At 36.3% G+C, this 21,896-nt stretch overlaps 1 protein-coding gene across 3 annotated transcripts in view; it reads left to right on the top strand.

Moving 5' to 3' along the window:
- Window positions 1-21,509, top strand: part of ENDOV (endonuclease V) — a 63,035-nt gene extending 41,526 nt beyond the window's left edge. For 2 of the 3 annotated variants that reach the window (XM_051995421.1, XM_051995420.1), the window contains 2 exons: window positions 8,614-8,687; window positions 15,837-21,509. In XM_051995421.1, coding sequence (XP_051851381.1) covers window positions 8,614-8,687; window positions 15,837-15,951 — 189 coding nt within the window. In that variant the 3' untranslated portion in view covers window positions 15,952-21,509. The remainder of the gene's footprint in view (window positions 1-8,613; window positions 8,688-15,836) is intronic. The other variant, XM_051995423.1, reaches the window with a different exon arrangement.
- Window positions 21,510-21,896: the final 387 nt, after the last annotated feature.

Genomic DNA, 21,896 nt, shown 5'->3' with positions numbered 1-21,896 from the left:
TTTATTTGGCTGGGGCAGTTGAGATTAAATGACTTGCCCACACAGTTAGGAAGTGTTAAGTGTCTGAGGCCAGATCTGAACTCAGATCCTCTTGACTTCAGGACTAGTGCTCTATCTCGTGCTCTATCCACTGCACCAACTAGCTGCCCCAATAGAAAAAATTTACTGAATATCCTCTGTTTAATATAAACAAGGCAGGAGAAAAATTTTAAAGTCACAATATTTTACTGGGCTCAAAATGATTATAGTTGTGTGTTAAAGTGCTGGATTATTACCATGGTATAGTTATCTGGATTTATTGAATAACCCAAAATACAAATACCATGTAATTTATTAGTTAGCATTTAATGATTTCTTCTATCAGTGCCTATGAACTTCACAATTAAATGGTAACATTATATTTATACAATAATTTATGAAGATAATTTATCAATTTATAAAGAAATTCCATAATTTGTACTCTATAAAATTACCTATAAAATTGGATGTAACAATTTTTATATTAGCAACAATATAAGCAAGCTAAGGATTTTGGTCCATATGTACATAAAGTAATTTACAACCAGACTGAAAAACTGTATTAACTCACAACTCCCATATTGTGCAAATATATTATGAGAACTGTACATAGTTGCAATGTGAGCATAGAAACATAACTTCTTAATGTGCAGTGCTACCCTCTAACTCTTACTCCTTTAAAAAAGGAGTTTCTTTTGAATAAAATATACTTCTGCAGTTATACTCTAGTCATGTGTTTCATTCTACTAAGGCTCAGTAATTTCTATGAAATACAATTTGTCTCCTTACATTTAGTCTTTTGTTTCCTCTTGTTTGTTGCTTACTCTTTGAGAATTTGTATATAAATATTTGAGACCATAGCTTTTAGCTATTGATCCTTTCTTGTATTTTGTTTCCTGTGAACTTCTGGTTGTCTCATTTCTATTCTTCATCCTTTGTTGTATTTACTCTTTATGGTTTTCTGGAGTAATTTTCTCTTTCATTTTATTTTAAAAACTCTTGTGATTAAATTTATAAAACCATAGGCAACTATAGCCCTACCAGTCCTTGTGATGTGCACTCCATTCCTGGCCAGGAGTCTGTCACACCTGTCATTTAATTCATGACCCAGAAATCTAATTCCCTTCTCAGACACCTTCATCTTGGTTAATTGTTAACTTCCCACGTAGAATTTTCTCTTCTACTTCACTTGTTTTCAGTGGGCAACAATGATCAAAACACAACCTGATCCCCAAGACTTCATAATCTTTGGTAATTCTTTGTTAATTCCTTATGGCATTATCATCTGTGCCCACATGAATCACCATAAGTAGAACATAGTCACTTATTTTCACAGGACTTTGGAAGGTTCTATTATGTCTTGGAGATATGCCTAAGGAAGACAGCAGACTTCTCAATTATTGTTGATCAGGTTGACAAATAGCTGCCTGATAAAGGGAACTAGCAATCACTACACTTCTTTTAATCCCCACTAGATGATTTGTCACCTGGTGTTTCTGTGGCTCTATTTTTGTAGTTTTTTGAAGGACAGATGCTGACTTTTCCTTTAAAACTTACAGCTCCCTCCTCTTCAGGAAGATCCTCAAATTTGTTTTTTTAGCTCAAAGTGTACACTTGTATTTTTCCTTCCCTTCTTCCTCTGTGTGACACTCTGCTATTCCCCACCCTTTTGATAAAGTAATTTCCCTGTTGCCAATTAAAAGTCTTTTTCTCCCCATTAAAACTCTGCTTCAAATTTTTTTTCAGGAGCATTTCACTGTTCCGGATAACTTGGAATGTGGAGAGGCATTCTTCAAGTCCTTTCCTTATTTTTCTAGAAAAGAGACCAGTCCACCCTTGCTTGTGTAGGTATAAGCATCTTCAAGCAAGTTATAGAAAAATTGACTGCTATTGTTACAGATTGAGATTGTCAGCCTTGTTTTTTGAACTACTTGTAGATGATTATATTTTATCCCTTAAGGACTTATTTAAGACTTTTCAAACCTTTTATTATAAAAAACTATTCAACTTTCTTTCATTGGTCCCAAAAAAAACTTTCAATTGCATCCTATTTCCTTTTCCCTCTTCTCACCTTTTATTTGTTTACACCCATTTGGTATAACTACATCTTCAACAACTTGTTTTACTTACCTTACTTGCCGTGTTTTGACAATCATCTTCTCATTTTCCTTCTATTTGAATGCTTTTTAGCAGGTCCTTTCTCCTTAATCTTCTTACCTTGGAGTGAAGATTTCCCATAAGCTCAGCTTCAGTTTTGTCAATTTATTTCCTCAAGTTTTCCCAGACTTCTCCTTTCCCAAATTCAATCTTTGGTCTTCACAAATCTAGACTTCAAAAATCTTCCTCAAAAGTCTACTTTGTAGGGGAAGCTAGTTGGTGCAGTAGATAGAGCACCAGCCCTGAAGTCAGGAGGACTTGAATTCAAATCTGGTCTTAGACACTTAACACTTCTTAGCTGTGTGACTCTGGGCAAGTCACTTAACCCCATTGCTTCAGCAAAAAAAAAAAAAAAAAAAAAAAAAAAAGATTATTTAGCTTCTAACCACTGTTATAATCTCCCTCCCCCCCCTTATAATCCACCTTCACTTTTCCCCCTACCTCCCTTTTATCTTATCTCCTCCCTTTGCTATCTCCCTATTGAGTAAAGTAGATTTCTATATCCAATTGAGTATGTATGTGTGTGTGTATTCTTCCTGCTTTGAATTCTAAAAAAGTGAGATTCAAGCATTGCCTACCACTCCCCACCCCCATTTCCCCCTTCATTTATAAAAGCGATTCCTTTTGAACTTTTATGTGAGCCTCTTTCTTACCTTTTATATTTTTTTAGATCATCCCAACATAATCCATTATAATCAGTTCTTGTATCTATATAGATTTCTTCTAACTATTCTTATATTGATAACATTCTTAAAAATTACTTGTATCATTTTCCTTATTAGAAATGTAAACTGATTATCTCCATTGAGTCCCTTATAATTACTTTTTCATATTTATCTTTTTATTCTTCTCTTGAGTCTTGTGTTCAAATATCAGATTTTCTTCATCAGCTCTAATCATTTCATTAGGAATGCTTTCAAGTTCTCTGTTTCATCAGATGTTTATTTTTTTCCCTGAATGATTCTAGTCAATTTTGTTGGGTAGATTATTCTTGGTTGTAAGTTGTAAACTCCTTTGCCTTCTGGAATATTATAGTCCAAGATCCTTACTCCTTTAACATGGAAGCTGCTAAATCTTTGTGATTCTAACTATTATTTCATGATATTTGCATTGTTTCTTTTTAAAGGCTGCTTGCAATATTTTTTTCTTTGACCTAGGGATATCTAGAATTTGGCTAGCATATCCCTTGGAATTTTTATTTTGGGATCTCTTTGGGAAGTGATAGGTGGATTCTTTCAATTTCTAGTTTATCCATTGGATCTAAGATATTGATTGGAACAATTATCCTTTTTTTTTTTTTTTCTCATTTCAAATGTCCTTTAATATTTACAAGTCACTTTCTTCAAATGGTCCCTTGAGGTTGGATGTTTAAGTATCATAATTCCTTTTTTTTTTTTTTTTTTTAATTTTATTTTATTTAATAATAACTTTGTATTGACAGAATCCATGCCAGGATAATTTTTACACGACATTATCCCTTGCAATCACTTATGTTTCGTTTTTTCCCCTCCCTCCCTCCTCTCCCCCCCCCCCCAAGATGGCAAGCAGTCCTATATATGTTAAATAGGAACAATTATCCTTTATAATTTATTAAAATATGATATCTAAGCTATTTTTTGATCATGGCTTTCAGTTAGTTCAATAATTCTTCAATTAATTCTCCTCAATCTGTTTTCCAGATCAGATGGATAGGATCACCTTTTCTAGTGAGATATTTCACATTTTCTTCTATTTTTTAATTCTTTTTTACTTTTGTTGATTGTTTATTGATTTCTCATGCAGTCATTAACTTCCACTTCACAATTCTAATTTCTAAAGAATTATTTTCTTCATTGAATTCTTGTGCCTTTTTTTCATTTGGCCTATTATGGTTTTTAAAGAGTTCTTTTCCTCAGTGACTCTTTTATCATTAGGCCAATTCTATTTTTAAAAATTTTTTTTCTTCAGGGTGTATGTGTGCTTTTTTTTTATTGAACTGTAAATTTTCTTTTCATAATTTTATTGCATCATTCTCATTTCTTTTCGCAGTTTTCCGCTGCTACTTTTATTGTTTTGTCTTTCAGGAATTCTTGTTGGGCTTGTGTCCAGTTAGAATTTTTCTTTGAGACTTTGATTGTAGCTGTTTTCACATAATTGCCTTCTTCTGAGTTTGTGTTTTGTTCTTTACTGCCATTGTAGTAGCTTTTTATGATAAAGGTTTTTTTTTTGTTGTTGTTGTTGTTGTTGTTGTTGTTGTTTGATTACTTTTCCAGCCTTTTTCTTGACTTTGAATTTTATATTAAAGTTGGGTTCTGCCTACCTAGTGGTGGGGAAGTGCTGTCCTAAGCTTTAAGCTTTTCCATAATGCTGTTTTCAGAACTAGCAAGTTTTTGGTGCTCCCAAGGTAGTGTGATATAGGGAGAGGAGTAGTCATCGCTTTCCTGGTCTGCTTCAGTCTTTACCCAGGAAGGGCCTTTGATCTCTGCAGGCAAAACAAAAAAAAAAACAAAACTATACTCCTTTGGATTAATGGCCTGGAATTTTGATCAGGTTTCCTGCTCTCCTGGACTCACAAGTCCTAGTGCTTCTCTTTGCCCTGTGACTGTGATCAGAGCCTCATGCTCAGTGCTCCTCTGTGCTCTGGAACTATATCAGTGCCAGCTGTAGTCAGAATTAGCAAAAGTTCCCTTGAAATTTTTTTCTGGCCATTGTCCAACCCCTGCCTTATTGTCTCTGGGCTGAGAGCTCCTACAGCAGCTGCGGCCATCAGAATGGTCATCTACAATGTCTGCTGCTAGTGTTGGGACTTTGTTCACTATTCTCTGGATGGACCCCCACCCTGTTATCACATTCTTATGTTGACCTCCCAAATTGTCTTAGGCTGGAAAAATATTTCACTTTGACCTTTTATTGGCTCTGCTGCTCCAAAACTTGAATTGAGGAATTGTTTTAAAGTTGTTTAGAGTTGGGAGATTTCAGCTGAATTGCTGCCCGAACTCTCTCATCTTCTGCACTATCATTTCAGATGGTCTTTAAAAGATGGATAGGATTTTAAACAAAAATGGTAGAAGGTGGGCATTTTAGGTATAGAGAATAACATGATCAAAAGACAGGGAGGCATGAGAGCATAAGGTATGTTCAAGAGGCAGTCCAGTTTGGCTTGGAATATCAAAAATGTACAAGTATGGAGTGTATATGCTAAAAATTTAAGATAGCTTTAGATTGTGAAGGGTCTCTTATCAAAGGATCTCACTTCATGCTTAACTGAAAATATTGAGGAAATCTATTGTTAAGTTCCGTCTCCTCTTTTTCCAGTTCTACCCTTCAGATCATCTCCTCCTTTAAACTGATATCCTTGAATTCAGGTTCTCTCTTCTACAAACTATTCTCCACATAATTGCCAATTTGATATTCCTTTTTTTTTTTTTAAAGAAGGATTTATTTTCTCTTACTCTCATTTTTTCCTTACTTCCATTGAAAAAGAAAGAATAATTTGTAATATGTACAGTCAAGGGGCAGATAGGTGGTGCAGTGGATAGAGCACCAGCCTTGAAGTCAGAAAGACCTGAGTTCAAATCTGGTCTCAGACACTTAATACTTCCTAGCTGTGTGACCCTGGGCAAATCACTTAACTCCAATTGCCTCAGCAAAAAAAAAAAAAAAAAGCACAGTCAAGCAAAGTAGATTCCTGAATTGACTGTGTCCAAAAATATATGTCTGATTCTTCATTTTGATTTCATCACCTCTCAGTCAGTAAGTAGCATGTTTTATCACTGGTTCTCTCAGATAGTGGTTGATCAGTGCTTTAATAAGTTGCTACAATTTTCAAAAATATCAAATCAGTATTTCTGAGATATAGGTCCTAATGTGTTACTCTTCTACTCAGGAAGTTTCAGTAGCTCCCCACTGACTTAAGGTTAAAATACAAATTCCTCAACATCTGCCTATACATCCTTCCTAGTTGATTATATATTATATATTACTTCTCCTTCCATGCTTTACACTCTATACCAAATTGAATTGCTTGTTAATTTTATATAACATGCCATATTACAGCTCTGTGCCTTTTCAGATGCCTATAATATTCTTTTTTCTCACATCTATCTCTTTGCCTCCTTTCAAGGTTCAGTTCAAATAGCACTTCTTTCAACAAAATTTGCTGATTCCCCATATTGTTATTTTCCCTTTGCATCAACCCTTTTCTGAGTGCATGGAATGTTCTTCCTCCCGCCTTTCACCTCTTAGCTTCCTTTGTTTCTTTCCAAACTCAGCTCAAAAGCTAACTTCTGCCAAGCTTCCCTAGAATTGAACCCTTGCCCTCTGAATCTCTAGTTATTAGAATCTTTTTTTCTATACTGCATGTATATTATATGTGCTTATTTATATACATGTTGTCTTTACCATAAGAATATAGGCTCCTTGCCCATCAATTGGAGAGTGGCTGGGTAAATTGTGGTATATGAATGTTATGGAATATTATTGTTCTGTAAGAAATGACCAGCAGGATGAATCCAGAGAGGCTTGGAGAGACTTATATGGACTGATGCTAAGTGAAATGAGCATAATCAGGAGATTATTATACACTTCAACAACAATACTGTATGAGGACAGATTCTGATGGAAGTGGATTTCTTCGACAAAGAGAAGCTCTACCTCAGTTTCAATTGATCAAGGATGGACAGAATCAGCTACACCCAGATAAGGAACACTGGGAAAGAATGTAAACTGTTTGCATTTTTGGTTTTCTTCCCAGGTTATTTTTACCTTCTGAATCCAATTCTTCTTATGCAACAAGAGAACTATTCGGTTCTGCACACATATATTGTATCTAGGATATACTATAACATATTTAACATGTATAAGACTGCCTGCCATCTAGGAGAGGGAGGGAAGGGAAAATTGGAACAGAAGTGAGTGCAAGGGATAATGTTGTAAAAAATTACCCATGAATATGTACTGTCAATAAAAAGTTATAATAAAAAAAAAAGAATATAGGCTCCTTGAGGGCAAAGATTGTTTTTACCTTTCTTTGCCTTTTTTTATCTCTAGTTTTTAGCACATTGCCTGGCACATAGTAAGAAGTTAATGAATGCTGGTTAATTAGAAGGTGCAAAGAAAGGTTCATAGGAATAGATGTATAGTATTTGTATGTGGTAAATTGGGCAGATGGGCCTATTTAAAAATGGGATTTGTTGGGAAATAATGATAGATGTTATAGTAAATAGATAACAGTGACAGAAAACAGTTGAATTCAACATTAAAACTTCAGAGACATCTTTGATTCATTTTCCTTTGTTTTCCACACTAAATTAATCACCAAATTCTTTCTATTCATTTTTTAAAATGTTTCATGTTTTTATACCTTTCCTTAGCATTCCCACTACAACTACTATAATTCAGATTCTTTTCACCTGTGAATGGTCTGTTTCAATAGTTTTTTTTAAAACCTCATCTCCTTGAACACAGTATCTATTTCTAATTGCAGCCCTTCTTGCATCTTATTGGACAATCTTCCTAAATAACAGTTCTGATCATGTCACAATTTTGCTTAAAATTTGTTAGTGGCTTCTAATAACCAACCAAATGTAGTCCAGATTCCCTGGGCTAGCCTTCAAGAGTTTGAAAGATATAATTCCAACCTTTTCCATCCTTATCTCCCACATTTTCTCTGTACAAACTCTGTGCTTTAGTCAAATTGTGTGCACATCTTGTCTTTTTCTGTCTCATCACCTTTACTTCTGCCATTTCCTATGCTTGGAATACCCTTCCCTCAATCATCATTATTTTCACCTGTTGGAATCCAGTGAAATTAATCTTTTGAGGTTCCATTCAAATATTTATGAAGCCTTGGATTTCCCAAATCAGAAAAACACACCTCTCACCTCTAAACTCTCATTGTACTTTTCTCATGCTTCTCTTATGGCACTTAAAACATTCTTTATACATGGATGAGTTGGTAACTAGGGCAAATTTAAAGCTATCTTTAAAATGTTTTCTTTCAAAAGCATGAACAAAAATGTTGCCAATTTTTTATTTGCAGAAATTATGAATACTACATGTTTAGACAAAAATATGTAATGTCTGAAAAATAAAAAAAATCACTTTGTCTATTAACTCTTCCTTATTTTATGCCCTAGCTTAATAGTTAGCACCTAAAGGTAAGACTCTTCAAGTGTCTTACACATACTACATATTAAATAATATTCTTTGAATGACTAGATTAATGTATGAATAAATGTTGAAGAAAACTAAATTTTCTAACTCATCTACTCCCAGATTATACTGTCTTACTTTACTTAATCATTATCAAATATAAAATGAGTCAACATCTTAATCTTTTGTTCTTGTTTGGCAAAGTTAGGAAAAAACCTGTTCTTGGACAGAAATCATAAAATTCAGAATTTCCAGCTAGTTCTACACCTCTTTTCTACTTTTGTTCAACTTAAACATATATTTCAGGCAGACATTCGATCCCGAGAATATATCCGGAGGACTCTTGAACGTGCTATCACACAGGAATCAAGGCAAGAGAGGTAGGTAGGATATGAATAAGAATTTATGTCTAGATTCTTCTTACTCCTATCCTTCCACAGGGAAATGACTGTAATACCCTTGCATTAAAAAGCCAGCCAGGCTCATATCTAAGATAAAGAGAGAATTGACTCAAATTTATAAGAATACAAGCCATTCTCCAATTCATAAATGATCGAAGCATGTGAACTGACAATTTTCAGATAAAGAAATTAAAACCATTTCCAGTCATATGAAAAGGTGCTCTAAATCATTATTGATCAGAGAAATGCAAATTAAGGCAATTCTGAGGTACTACTACATACCTGTCAGATTGGCTAAAATGACAGGAAAAGATAATGATGAATGGTGGAGGGGATGTGGGAAAACTGGGATACTAATACATTGTTGGTGGAATTACAAGCTGATCTAATCATTCTCAAGAGCATTATGGAACTATGCATACCTTTTGATCCAGAAATATCTCTACTGGGCCTGTATCCCAAAGAGATCATAAAAGAGGGAAAAGGACCCACATGTGCAAAAATATTTGTAACAGTCCTTTTTGCAATGAACTGAAAACTAAGTGGATTCCCATTAGTTGGAGATTGGCTGAATAAGTTATGGTATATGAATATTATGGAATATTATTGTTCTCTAAGAAATGACCAACAGGATGATTTCAGAGAGGCCTGGAGAAACTTAGATGAACTGATGCTAAGCGAAGTGAGCAGAACCAGGAGATCATTGTACACAGCAACAATATTACATGATTAATTCTGACTCTTTTCAACAGTGAGATGGTTTAGACCAGTTCCAATGAGTATGGATCGACAATATAGTTTTCACTTTTGTTGTTATTGTTTGCTTGCATTTTGTTTTCTTTCTCCTTTTTTTTTTCTTTTTGATCTGATTTTTCTTGTACAGCATGATAGTTGTGGAAATATGTATAGAAGAATTACACATATTTAACATATATTTGATTATTTGACATCTAAGGAAAGGGGTGGGGGGAAGGAAGAGAGAAAAAAAATTGAAACACAAGATTTTTCAAGGATGAGTGTTGAAAACTATCTATATGTTTTGAAAATAAGAAGCTTTATTAAAAAAGGGAGGGAGGGTTAGGGTTAGTGTCCCAAAAATGATAATTTCCACCTCTCTCCATGGAAGGTTGAAATTCAAGGTGGTACTACAATGGGAGACTAGGCCAATAGCTGTTTGGAGATTTTAGAATGGGCCATGCAACAATAGACTAACTAGCTCCTTTGTGGGAATCCAAATGGGACTGTGGTTGCCATGGAGAGAGTGAGCCACTTAGCACCTCCACAGTGGCAGTCAGGCCAATTGAATTCATAGGCCTTCAGAGCTTTTAGAGCAAGAAAGTACCTTAGCAGTTATCTGGTCCAACTCCTTCATTTTTCAGGTGAGGAAACTGGAAGTTAGAAAGATTAAGTGACTTGTCTTTGAGCAGCCTGACAGTATGTAGAAGATTGGAGATGGGGATAAAGATCCTCAAACTCAAATCCTGGGCTCTTTTCACACAGCATCCCACTGCCTCCTCCCTTTGATAGCACTGCCACCAACCTGCTATGTGACATAAGACAAATACTCCCAGAACTTCTTAGATCAGAAGCTTGTTTATCCCCTGTCTTTAAGAGGGCTAAGCCCTCTTTATCGTTTCTATTTAAAGATTTCTAGGCAAAGGAGGTTCCCTCATTTTCCTAGATAATTTGCTCCAAAGCCTTGATACCTACTATCTTGCATTTAATTTTTTCTGCTAAAGTTCCTAAGATAGGATACTTTGAAATCTTGAAACGAACAGTACTGTCAAGCTAAGATAGTTGCATTCTCATAGTGCTGGGTGTTAGACACAATATTTATGAAAGTAAGATGTAACCCTTTGGGACAGTGAGCATTTTCAAAGAAGAGAAGTGGATTGTGCCAAATGAGTGGGATAAAATCATTGCTGTGGTTGAATCAAATGAGATAATGGGCAAGAGAGAAAACTAAATTCTCCCCTTTTATTTTTCTCCTGATTTTCTTTTCATGACAAGGAGAATAATCCTTTAGATTTGAAAGGATAGAGCAAAAAAAATGACTAAAAAGAAATTGAAACCAAAGAAAAGATGGAAAATAGTAAGAAAGCATCTAGTTGTCTCTTGATGAATTCACTTTAAAAGTCCAGGACAAACTATATCCCACAATACTGAAAGAACTGGCAAATGTCATTATTGAGCCACTTCCAATGATATTTGTAAGATCATGGAGAACTGGAGTGCCACAGGAGTCTCCTTCCTTCTGTTTTCCTTTCTTCCCCTCATTTCCCTCTTCTTCTGTCCATTACTCTAGTTTCTCCTTCCTCTTCCCTTCTGATATCAGCCTGCTCATCATTTCTTAGAGAACAATAATATTCTATTACATTCATATTACTGTGACTTAATCAGCATCCACTCAATTTCCAGTTCCTTGCCACTACAAAAAGGGCTGCTACAAACATTTTTGTAGATCTTTTCCCCTTTTTTTTATGATTTCTTTGGGATTCAAACCCAGTAGTGAGACTGCTGGATCAAAAGCATAGTTTTATAGCCCTTTAGGCATAGCTGAATCTATCTTTAATTGTATTATTGTCTAGTTCATATCTATTTCACTCAACAGAACAGTACAAAATCAAAAAGATCAAAAGTTTTGCTAAATTGAAGTAGACTGTGTCCTTTATCTTTCATCTACTAGTTTAGTAATTGTCAAAAGAAAAAAAATAAGATTGTGTATGATCTGTTCTTTTGTTTTCTTAATATTTTTTTCTGATTGCACGTAAAGGCATATTTCAGCATTCATTAAAAAAAATTTGAATTCCAAATTTTTTTCCTTCTCTCCTTTAACTACCCCGTTAGATGGCAAATAATTTGATATAGATTATGTATGTGTAAAACATATTTCTATATTAATTATGTTGTGAAAGAAGAAATATCAAAAGGAAAAAATAAAATTGAAAGTAAAAATAATATGCTTCAATCTACATTCAGACTCCATCAGTTCTTTCTCTTGATGTGGATAGCATTTTTCACCGTGAATCCTTTGGGTTTGTCTTAGAGCATTGTATTATTAAGAATAGTATAGTTGATTGTGGTATTGGTTGCTGTTATGGTGTATAATGTTCTCATTCTGCTCACTTCACTTTGCATCAGTTCATGTAAGTCTTCCAAGTTTTTTTCTGAAATCATCTGCTTATCCTTTCTTAACAGCAAAATATATTCCATTATATTCATATATCACAACTCTTTCAGCCATTTTCCAATTGATGGGCATCCCCTCAATTTCCATTTTTTTGCCACTGCAAAAAGAAACCCTATAAATAGTTTTGTATAAGTAGGCACTTTTCTGGTTTTTGTGATCTCTTTGGGATATAGACCTACTAGTGGTATTGCTGGAAATTTTTATTTTTTTCTTTTTCCAATTTTTTTTTTTTTACTTGTGTGCTCAATTCTTTGATCTGCTCTTTTCTATTTTATTGATGTCTGAGTTTAGAGAGATACAATTTCCTCTAACTTCTGCTTTGGCTTCATCTCATAAATTTTGGTATGTTGTCTCATTATTATCCTTTCCTTTAATGAAATTATTAGTTGTTTCTATGATTTGTTTCAAATAGGATTATTTGGTTTCCAATTAATTTTAAATCTTTTCTTTCCAGTGCTCTTTATTGAATATATTTATTGTATTATGATCTGAAAAGGAAGCATTTAGTATTTCTGGCTTTCTACATTGTGAAGTTTTTTAATGCCTTAATTCATGATCAGTTTTTGTGTGGGTGCAATGCACTGCTGAGAAAGAAATTTATTATTTTTCCTTTCCTTCAGTTTTCTCCTTAGGTTCATCATATATAACTTTTCTAAAATTCTATTGAACCTCTTTAATTTCTTTTTTATTTTGTGGTTAGATTTATCTAGTGCTGAAAAGGAAAAGTTGAGGTTTGCTATTAGTATAGTTTTACCATCTATTTCCTCCTTATAATTCACTTAACCTTCTCCTTTAAGAATTTGGATGCTACGTTGCATTAAAAATATTATATGGTGATTAAATTGGTCATGTAATTATATAAAATATTGCTAAATTTTCATTTAAATATTAAAAAAAATTTAGATGTTATACTTACTTGCATGTACATTTAGTGTTGACATTACTTCTTTATCTCTTTTAATTAAATCTGTTTTTGCTTTTGCTTTGTCTGAGATCATGATTACTATTCCTGCTTTTAAAAATTTCATCTGAAGCATAATAGATTCCACTTCACTCCCTTACCTTTAATTTGTGTGTGTCTCTCTGCTTCAAATACATTTTTTGTAAACAAACAAGCAAACAACATACTGTAGCATTCTCTGGTTTTTATTCCACTCTGCTATTCATTTCTGTTTTGTGGATGAGTTCATCCATTTGCACTCAATGTTATGATTACTAACTGTATTTCCCTCCACCCTATTTTTCCTACTGTTTATCTTTCTTTCTGCTTTCTCCCTTTCTTCCTTATCTTTGTTTTGCTTCTGATCACTATCTTCTCCAATCTGCCTTCCCTTCTGTCAGTTTCCCCTGCTTTTTCTTACCTTCTTCTCTTCATACTTCTCTATAAAGGTAAGATAGATTTCTTATACTCAACTCTAAGGTTCAAGGGATGCTCATTGCCCTCCTCTCCCATTTCCCCCATTATAATAGGTCTTTCTCATCTCTTCATGCAAGATAATTTATCTCTTGCTTTCCTTCTGCATCCAAAGTAATGCTTTATCTTACTCCTTAATTTTTTTGGGGGGAGGCATATTATCCCACCAAAGTCATGTTTGTACCCTCTGTCTATGTATACTCCTTTTAGCTGCCATAACAGTGATATCATTCTTAAGAGTTTACTATATTCCCATGTAGGGGAAGCAAACAGTTTAGCTTTATTGAATCCCTTATATTTTATCTTTCCTTTGTACCTTTTAATGTCTCTTGAATCTTGTATTTGGAGACCAGATTTTTTTATTCAGCTCTGGTTTTTCCTTCAGGAATACTTAAAAGTCCTCTACTCCTTTGATCATCCATTTTACCCTCTGAAAGATTCTGCTCAATTTCACTGGATAGGCTCTTGGTTATAATTCTTGCTCCTTTGCCTTTCAGAATATCATATTCTATGCCCTCTGATTCTTTAATGTAGAAACTTTTAAATCCTATGTAATTCTGACTATGGCTTCATGATATATGGATTTTTTTCTTTCTGGCTGCTTTCAACATTTTTTTCTTGTTCTGGGAGTTCTGGAGTTTGGCTATAATGTTCCTGGAGGTTTTCATTTGGGGATCTCTTTTAGTGGGTGATTGGTGTTTTTTTTTTTTTTAAATTGCTATTTTATCTGTAGTTGTAGGATATCAGAGCAATTTTCTTTGATATTTGTTGTTCTTTTAGTTGTTTTTCACTTGTATCCAACTCCTTGTGACCATTTTGGGGTTATCTTGACAAAAATACTAGAGGGATTTGCCATTTCCCTCTCAGATCATTTTGCAGATGAAGAAACTGAGGCAAATAGAGTTAAATTACTTTCCCAGAGTCACACAACTAGTAAGTAGAACCCCAGCCCTGAAGTTAGGAGGTTCAAATCTGGCCTCAGATACTTAATACTTGCTACCTGTGTAACTCTGGGCAAGTCATTTAAGTACAATTACCTTGCAAAACAAACACAACAAACACAAGAATTAATGTGTTCTGCATTAGGGAAGTGATAGTCCTGCCATCCTCTGCCTTTCTTAGCCATACTCGAGTGGAGGATGGTATCTAAGTTTGAGTATGTTCAGAAGACAACCAAGGTGGCAAAGAGCCAATAAAGGCATTCTATATGAAGGTAATTAACATTTGTTTTGTTTTAAACTGTTGCATAATGCTTTTTTGTGTATGCTCTCATTTCAAAGTTAATTGAAGGAACTGGGAATGTTTAGCATGATCTTAACTAGATCTTAAAAAACGTAGGACATGATAACTCTTTCTAATGAGAGACTTTATCTCCTTTAAAGTCTTGTCTTCTTTCCTGGGGCCCGGTTAGCTTTCTTAAAGGCCTCCTGGAGTCTTAATTTCAGTGGAGAAAATGAAGGAGGAGAGCCTGCCACCAAGATGATGTGAGATGGGATGAATGAATCTGAGTCCAAGGGCTTGTGCTTCAGTCTCCAATATGTTTGTTTTCCCTAGCTCACTCTCTGAGCCTCTTAGTCCCCCAGGAGAGCCACCAAGAGCCTGACTGAAGATCCAATGAATCTCTCTCCTTGTTTCTGAGAGTTTGAGCTCCTGCCTGTCTTTTCTGCCCTCTGAATGAATCTAGCTGAGGCTCCCAGCTTATGCTCTACACTGACTATAAATCAATCATTATATCACTAGGAAACCATTATTTGTTAAGGTTAAATGAGTCATACTGAACTTGAGGACTATTAAGCACCATGCTAAACTAGACAATCATTGTCTTTATCAATTCCATTGAGTTAGCACTTTGTAAGAATCCTTGCTTCAAGTTCAGAGTTCTGGCCCATAACAATGGAGAGGGAAATGGCCAAGTCTCTCTAGTATCCTTGTCAAGTTTCTCATCTGTGAAATGGGGACACATTGAAAAAGGAAATGACAAACCACTCTAGTATCTTTGCCAAGAAAATCCCAGTGATGTAGAATCAGATACAAATGAACAACAACTAATTACTAATTTTACTAATTACTAATTTACTAACAAAGTTTCAGAGGCAGAGTTCAGTTCTGTATAATAGTAATTATAATTAATGAACTATCTCAGGAAATACTGATAAAGGCTGATTGACTATTTGTTGGCGGGTATTGTAGAGAGGATTTCTGTTCATGGAAGAATAAGATCATATGATCTCTGCCGTCCCCTTCAGTTCTGGTTCTGTGACTCAGCTAGCTTTGTGCTGTGTGCCTGCCATATACTCTTTACTTCTCAGTCTAGTCTTGCATCCATCCTACCTAATTTCTCATCATTGTTGACTACCAGTTGTCAGGTGATAGCTAGTTGTTGGCTGTTGGAACAAAGACTGAAATTCCCCAATTCATTTCAATTTCCATAAATAGATTGAAAATAACTTCTTAGATGCTTCATTGTGCTAATTAGGGATCACTCTCAAATGTCCTTATATTCTTTTCTGGTCTTTCTTTTCAGGGATCATGAGGGAATGAGAAAGAAGCAGAGCCCAACTTTGTCCCTTGCAAGAAGCTTAGAAGAGTCTACAGGAGAGGAGAGACCTGAGAATCCCAGCCCAGGACTTCATTCATAGCTGTATGACCTGGGGATCAAGCTTTTGAGATGTTGTCATTGGGAGCCAACGATGAAAGGAGAATAGAACATTGTGAAAATTCTGAACATCTTTCTCTGGCAGACTGGTCAAAGGAAAATGCAATTATGTAGAAGCAAAATTTCACTCTCAGGACATGTCTTATAAGAACTCAGTACTTTATGTGATTTCAGAAGCTTGAATAATTACATGAGCTTAGCTTTCCAGTCATGATGGAAGACTTTTGCACCAGGCAGTGTGTGTCACCCATGTGCTCACAGACACTAGAGATGACTCAGTATTTGAATGATTCAGGACCTTTAAAATATTACCTGTCACAGAGTATAACACAGATCACCTAACTTGTGATATCACTTACACGAGGCTAGTTTTTCCTTAAAAGGTGTTGAAATGGCCCTGGAGACTTAGATGACCAGGAGACCAAGACTTAAAAACCATCTTCACTTCCTGGTAGTCTGAATCCACAAAGCCAGCACTCTTGAGGAACAGCACCCAACTGAATTCTTTCCCTGTGGTTGCCAAGTATAAACCCATTTTTAAAACTATTAACAGTTGGATAACTGTAGCCTATTAATTTTATTTTAATTTTGAACTGGAAGCTCCAGCCTGGCCTGAATCATGCCTAGCCTACAACACTACCTTAACACCATCATGCCTGTGGTCACGCAGCCTGAGGAACAGCTAGTCCATGTGTTCAGCAGAAGACAGATTTCAAGAAGGCAGAGAGCCAACTTCTCTCTGGAAAACTTGTGAGGCTTTTTTTTTTTTTTTAAATTTGGAGACAAGAAGTAGGACTCACTTTTAAAAGAAAAAATTCAAATTAAAAAAATAATGACCCAACTCCCATCAAACCCATTGTTCCCCTCACAGAGTGACTGACTTGTGCCTCTTGCCCAGCTTTCTGCCTCTTGCTCAGTTCTCTTAAGAAACCGTGGACCAGCCCAACCCATTCGCCAAGCCTGGCCAATCTCTAGCATCATATAAACACGTCGAGGGAAGGGAGAAAAGAAAGTTACCTAATCACCAGCTCTTGCTGGCTCCAACAGACTGAAAGAGGGTGCTGTGGGTGGGTGGGAAATACACAGAGGGAGCTGTACCTGCCAGCAATCTGCTCAGTGAATAAAGTCCTAGTCTCTCCTACCTGAGAATGGATTTTTAGGCACTGAAGAGGCAGCCAGACTCAGCTGTCATGGACAAAGTTCCTGTTCTCCTTAGAATATTAGGGTCAATCTAACCCCTTGCTTCCTTCACTTGTGACTATATGTATTCTGTTGTTTTCCTCACCTTGTTCCTTCCCTCTGGCCCATCACCCAGCCTCAGAGTTCTGGCTCCAGAACTCATTTCCACAGTACAAATTTGGCTTTACTTTTGTAGTTTGGCCAGAGCTTTCCTAGACCTGATAAATATAAAGATTAATAACCTGCTCTGATGCCTAAAATAGCTGCATCAACCTTCTTGGAGTTGTTTTGTCACCCCAAGAGGCAAACTAGAAGAAATCCCTCAGATGAAGGGTGTGAAGGTGGGATATGGATTCTGGTGGAGACAGAGCCAGAGGAAAGGGAACTCCTTTGAGTAGCTCAGTGCCAGCAGCTGGTGCCTGTGCTAAGCAGCCTTCCATCCTCCATGTTAACTGCATAGCAAAGAGTCAGGAGCTCTCATCCTCAACATCAACAGTGCCTGTCCTGCCAGCCTGGAACTTCAGAGCTTTGGTTTTGTACAATGGGAGCTACTTGTACGCCCAACTCACTGAAGTGTTGAAACTGCTTTGTTTCTCTCCTTTTTCTTTCTAACTCCATGTCCCAGATTTCTCTTAATGAATAACACATATTTTTGTTATAAGCTCTCCTAGCAGTAGCAAGAAGTTTGTTTTGTTAAACTTTCATCTTTGATTCATTCTAACCTCCCTGAGAATAAATGATTTATGAGTTCCATTTAACAGATGGGGAAACTGAGGATCAGGGCAGAAGACTTACCTGAGACCCCACACAGAATAGGGGTTGGATCTGGGGTTTTAACTCTTCCCTTTCAGTGTTCATCTTGTCATCTCCCCCCCCCCCCCCCATTTTAAATGAAGTCTAATGATGGGAAGTGAGCTATTGTCTTTAAAAATAGACTTCTTCAGTGGATTGGAGAAATGTGAAGAAACAAGAGAAAATGAAAAAGGGAAATTTTGTGTCTAGGGAATGCTGCTATTCCCATTTTCTCCTCTTTCCTGGATTTCTCAATCATTCTTTTGTGAAATCTATAAGGTTTCAGGGTGTGGGAGATTGAGATGGAAAAAGTGTAAATTTGAAGGGAAGTTTGAGCCTCTCTCTAGGAGTACTATATTTCCTCCCATATTGAACATGTAAAGTTGCTTTCACACTCTTAGTTGGGAGCTGGAAAATGGTCATGAAAAGCATATGTTGTGTGATTAAAGACTGTAGTCTCACAGATATCCCTAAAGCCTCTACTTGGTGAACAAGATAGAATAAGAGGAATTGGGGCCTCCTTTATAAGCCTTTCCTTAGGCTTCAAGAGACTTCTCTATCTAACGAAATCCTGCCCCACTTGAGGCAAGTGGCTTGGATTCAGGTTGTTTTTACATTTTAACTTCTCCTGCCAGACATCATGTCTTTCAACCCACCTACAGTAATATATTCTCCCTTTCACTTGGTTGCACCTTCCCTTTCTCCTCTCTGTGCATTTCTTAATTCTATTGCCCCTCATTTAGTTTTTGATTTTCCCTTGGCAGATAGATTCTGAATATTTTATACTATTGGTAGTTACTTTAAATGGAATTTCTCTTTGTAAGTCTAACTGTTGGATTTGTTAGTGATATATAAGAATGCTGATGACTTATTTTGTATCCTGCAACTTTGCTAAAGATGTGGATTATTTCTAATAGCTTTTTAGTAGAATCTCTGGGATTCTCTAAGTATATCATCATATCAGCAAAGAGTGATAACTTGGTTTCCTCATTACCTACTCTAATTCCTTTAATCTCTTTCTCAACTCTTATTGCCAAAGCTAGCACTTCTAATACAATATTGAATAGTAATGGTGATAGTGGGCAACCTTGTTTCACTCTTGATCTTATTGGGAATGCTTCCAGTTTATCTCCATTACATATGATGCTTACTGATGGTTTTAAATAGATGCTACTGATTATCTTAAGGAAAAGTCTATTTATTCCTATACTCTCAAGTGTTTTTAATAGGAATGGATATTGGATTTTGTCAAATGCTTTTTCTGCATCTATTGAGATCATATGGTTTTTGTTAATTTGGTTATTAATATAGTCAATTATACTAATAGTTTTCCTAATATTGAGCCAGCCCTACATTCCTGGTATAAATCCTACTTGATCTCCATTACTCCTTTACTTGTTTCCCTACTTCCAATTTTCCTTTTTTTCTTCTACCATTTATCTTTCCTCTTCTCTCTCCTCACTTCTCCCCTCCACTCTTCTCTATTTCACTTTTCCCTTTCCTTTCTTCCCTCTAGCTCTCCTTCTCTCTCCTTTGTCTTCTTGAGATACCATAAGTAGTTATAATAGTTAATATTTGAATATCACTTTAGATTTGATACATATACATAAGATCAGGAATTTCCTAAAAGCCAAGGGCTCTTAGGCAACTCAAACTGTTGTACTTTCCCAAACTAATTTTCCTTCCAACATTTATGATTCAGATAAGAAAACCCTCCTAAGTGCATAAAACTCACCAGGCTTGCCTCTTTCTGCCTTAGTAGTTGATCTGAAATTCTGCCAAGTCCCTTAGAACTGTCCTTGTCTACTGAGGCCAATGCCTGAAGCAACTTCCTAGACCATAAAAGCCTTAGTCTGATCTCTTCCTATTGGATTTAACTTTGTCTTCATTTCCTACTCCAGGTGCTCTATGGGACTAAGATTTAACTAATGACCTCCCACAATCCACAGCAGAGCAGAGAATTGAGTCCCCAACTTCACCTTTTAAGCCCCCTGATCTTCTCTTCCAGCTGAGCTCTGGGAAGGCATAACAGGGGTTAAGGTTGTGCTATTTAGTTCCCAGCCTTGGAACAAAATAAGCAGTTCCTAATGCCCCTTGCCAATATCCAATATCCCTCTTCCACTCCACCCCCAAAACCCTAACCTATGACCTGTCTATGAATTTGCTCATTTGAGACGTACTGTCTAAGAAATGATAGAGGCAGATAACCGCTTCAAATCACTTCAGATAGAAAGGCAAATCTATTTCCCTTAATCTTGATGAGTGGATAAGTGGGGAAGGGGCATTTAGTTATTCCTTATTCTTAGATTCCAGCCAGAACCCAAAATGAAAATCCATCACATTTTAGAGATCAAGAGCAATTTCATATATCTGCCCAGGATGTTCTTTCTCCAAGACCCTTCCTTCTCTGTAGTTTGAGGCTGGATTTCAAAATCTCATCTCATTTCTGCATTGGAGTGGGAAGATAACCAAGAAGAGAATAGTCATCTCTACCATACCTTTTTGGTTCCTATGAAGGGGGAGGGAATATTGTTCTCTTTAAGATTGTCACTCCTAGAGATTGTGTCCGCTCTTCTGATCTCAGAGATCAGGATCTCCCAGGCTCCAAGTGAAGAAGGGATCCCAAAAGTCTGAAAATCCTTAAAGGAGAAAATCTCCTTCAACTCTGCCTCAGCAAGGGGACTCCATCCCAAAACACAGTTTCATCTTTGTTATCTGGGTGGGTTTGGCTCAGTCCTCAAACCCATTGAATTCAATTCAAATTCTAGCCCTAGTTGAAACCCAGCGGAACCAACTTGGGACTCCACCCACGAGCCCCCTTCAGCTTGTAGCCAAAGTCCCCTATTATAAAAGAGCCAAACTAAAACCCTCTTTGCAGAGGTTCCAAACATGCCAGCCTTATGCTTGGCACCCCAAGGAGCTTCTGCCCACTAGAATACTCTTTTCCAATGCCCTCTTCTCTTTACTCTCACCTATTTCCTTAACTAGACTTTAACCTTACTTCCAATCCCCATAATAAATCTCTTTTATCAATCTAGGTTTTCAGGTCTGTAAATTCTTTTACAGAGAACCTGTGCTTGCACCGAATGCCAAGGGGTTGCAGGGGAGTCAAACCCCTCCATTTGATTTCCTGAACCCTGAACCTGCCACTAGACCTTATTTAACTCCCTGACCACAAGAAACCCTAATTTCATTTGGTTTCCCAAATCTAAACCTTATCACAAGAATTCTAGAGAAGATCCACCCTCCCCGGATAAGAGAAGCAATACTATTCTGGAGCAAATCAACTCCTATAGAAATTCTAAATTCTCATTCAATTGAGAAATCCTAGTCTGATCAGCTTGGGCTGCCCAGCCCCTACCAAGATACCCAATATAACAGCTTCCTAGAATTAAACTCTTCCCAGATGGCCCTAGGTAGCTTGCTCAGCTGCCAGGACCCTTCTGTCCATTGAGAAAGCATTCTCAGCCCCAAAACTTCATTTCCCAATAGATCTTTGCCACTATAGAAGTCAGTCCCTTAGCAAACTGATTTCTATCCAACAATAAACTTTCATTTTGTAACTAATAATTTGGGAATGAGTGAATTCTTTCACTTTAAACTTGTGGTTGAGCAGGATGAATACAGAGAGGACTGGTGAGACTTACATGAACTGATGCTAAGTGAAATGAGCAGAACCAGGAGATCATTATATACCTCAACAATGATACTGTTTATATAAACTGCTTGCATTTTTGTTTTTCTTCTCGGGTTATTTATACCTTCTGAATTCAATTCTCCTTATGCAACAAGAGAACTGTTCGGTTCTGCACACATATATTGTATCTAGGATATACTGTAACCTATTCAACATGTAAAGGACTGCTTGCCATCTGGGGGAGGGAGTGGAGGGAGGGAGGGGTAAAATCGGAACAGAAATGAGTGCAAGGGATAATGCTGTAAAAAAATTACCCTGGC

The sequence above is a fragment of the Antechinus flavipes genome, chromosome 4, assembly GCF_016432865.1.
Source record: "Antechinus flavipes isolate AdamAnt ecotype Samford, QLD, Australia chromosome 4, AdamAnt_v2, whole genome shotgun sequence".
NCBI classification, from domain to species: Eukaryota; Metazoa; Chordata; class Mammalia; order Dasyuromorphia; family Dasyuridae; genus Antechinus; species Antechinus flavipes.
This window is presented reverse-complemented; position numbering and strand designations above follow the sequence as displayed.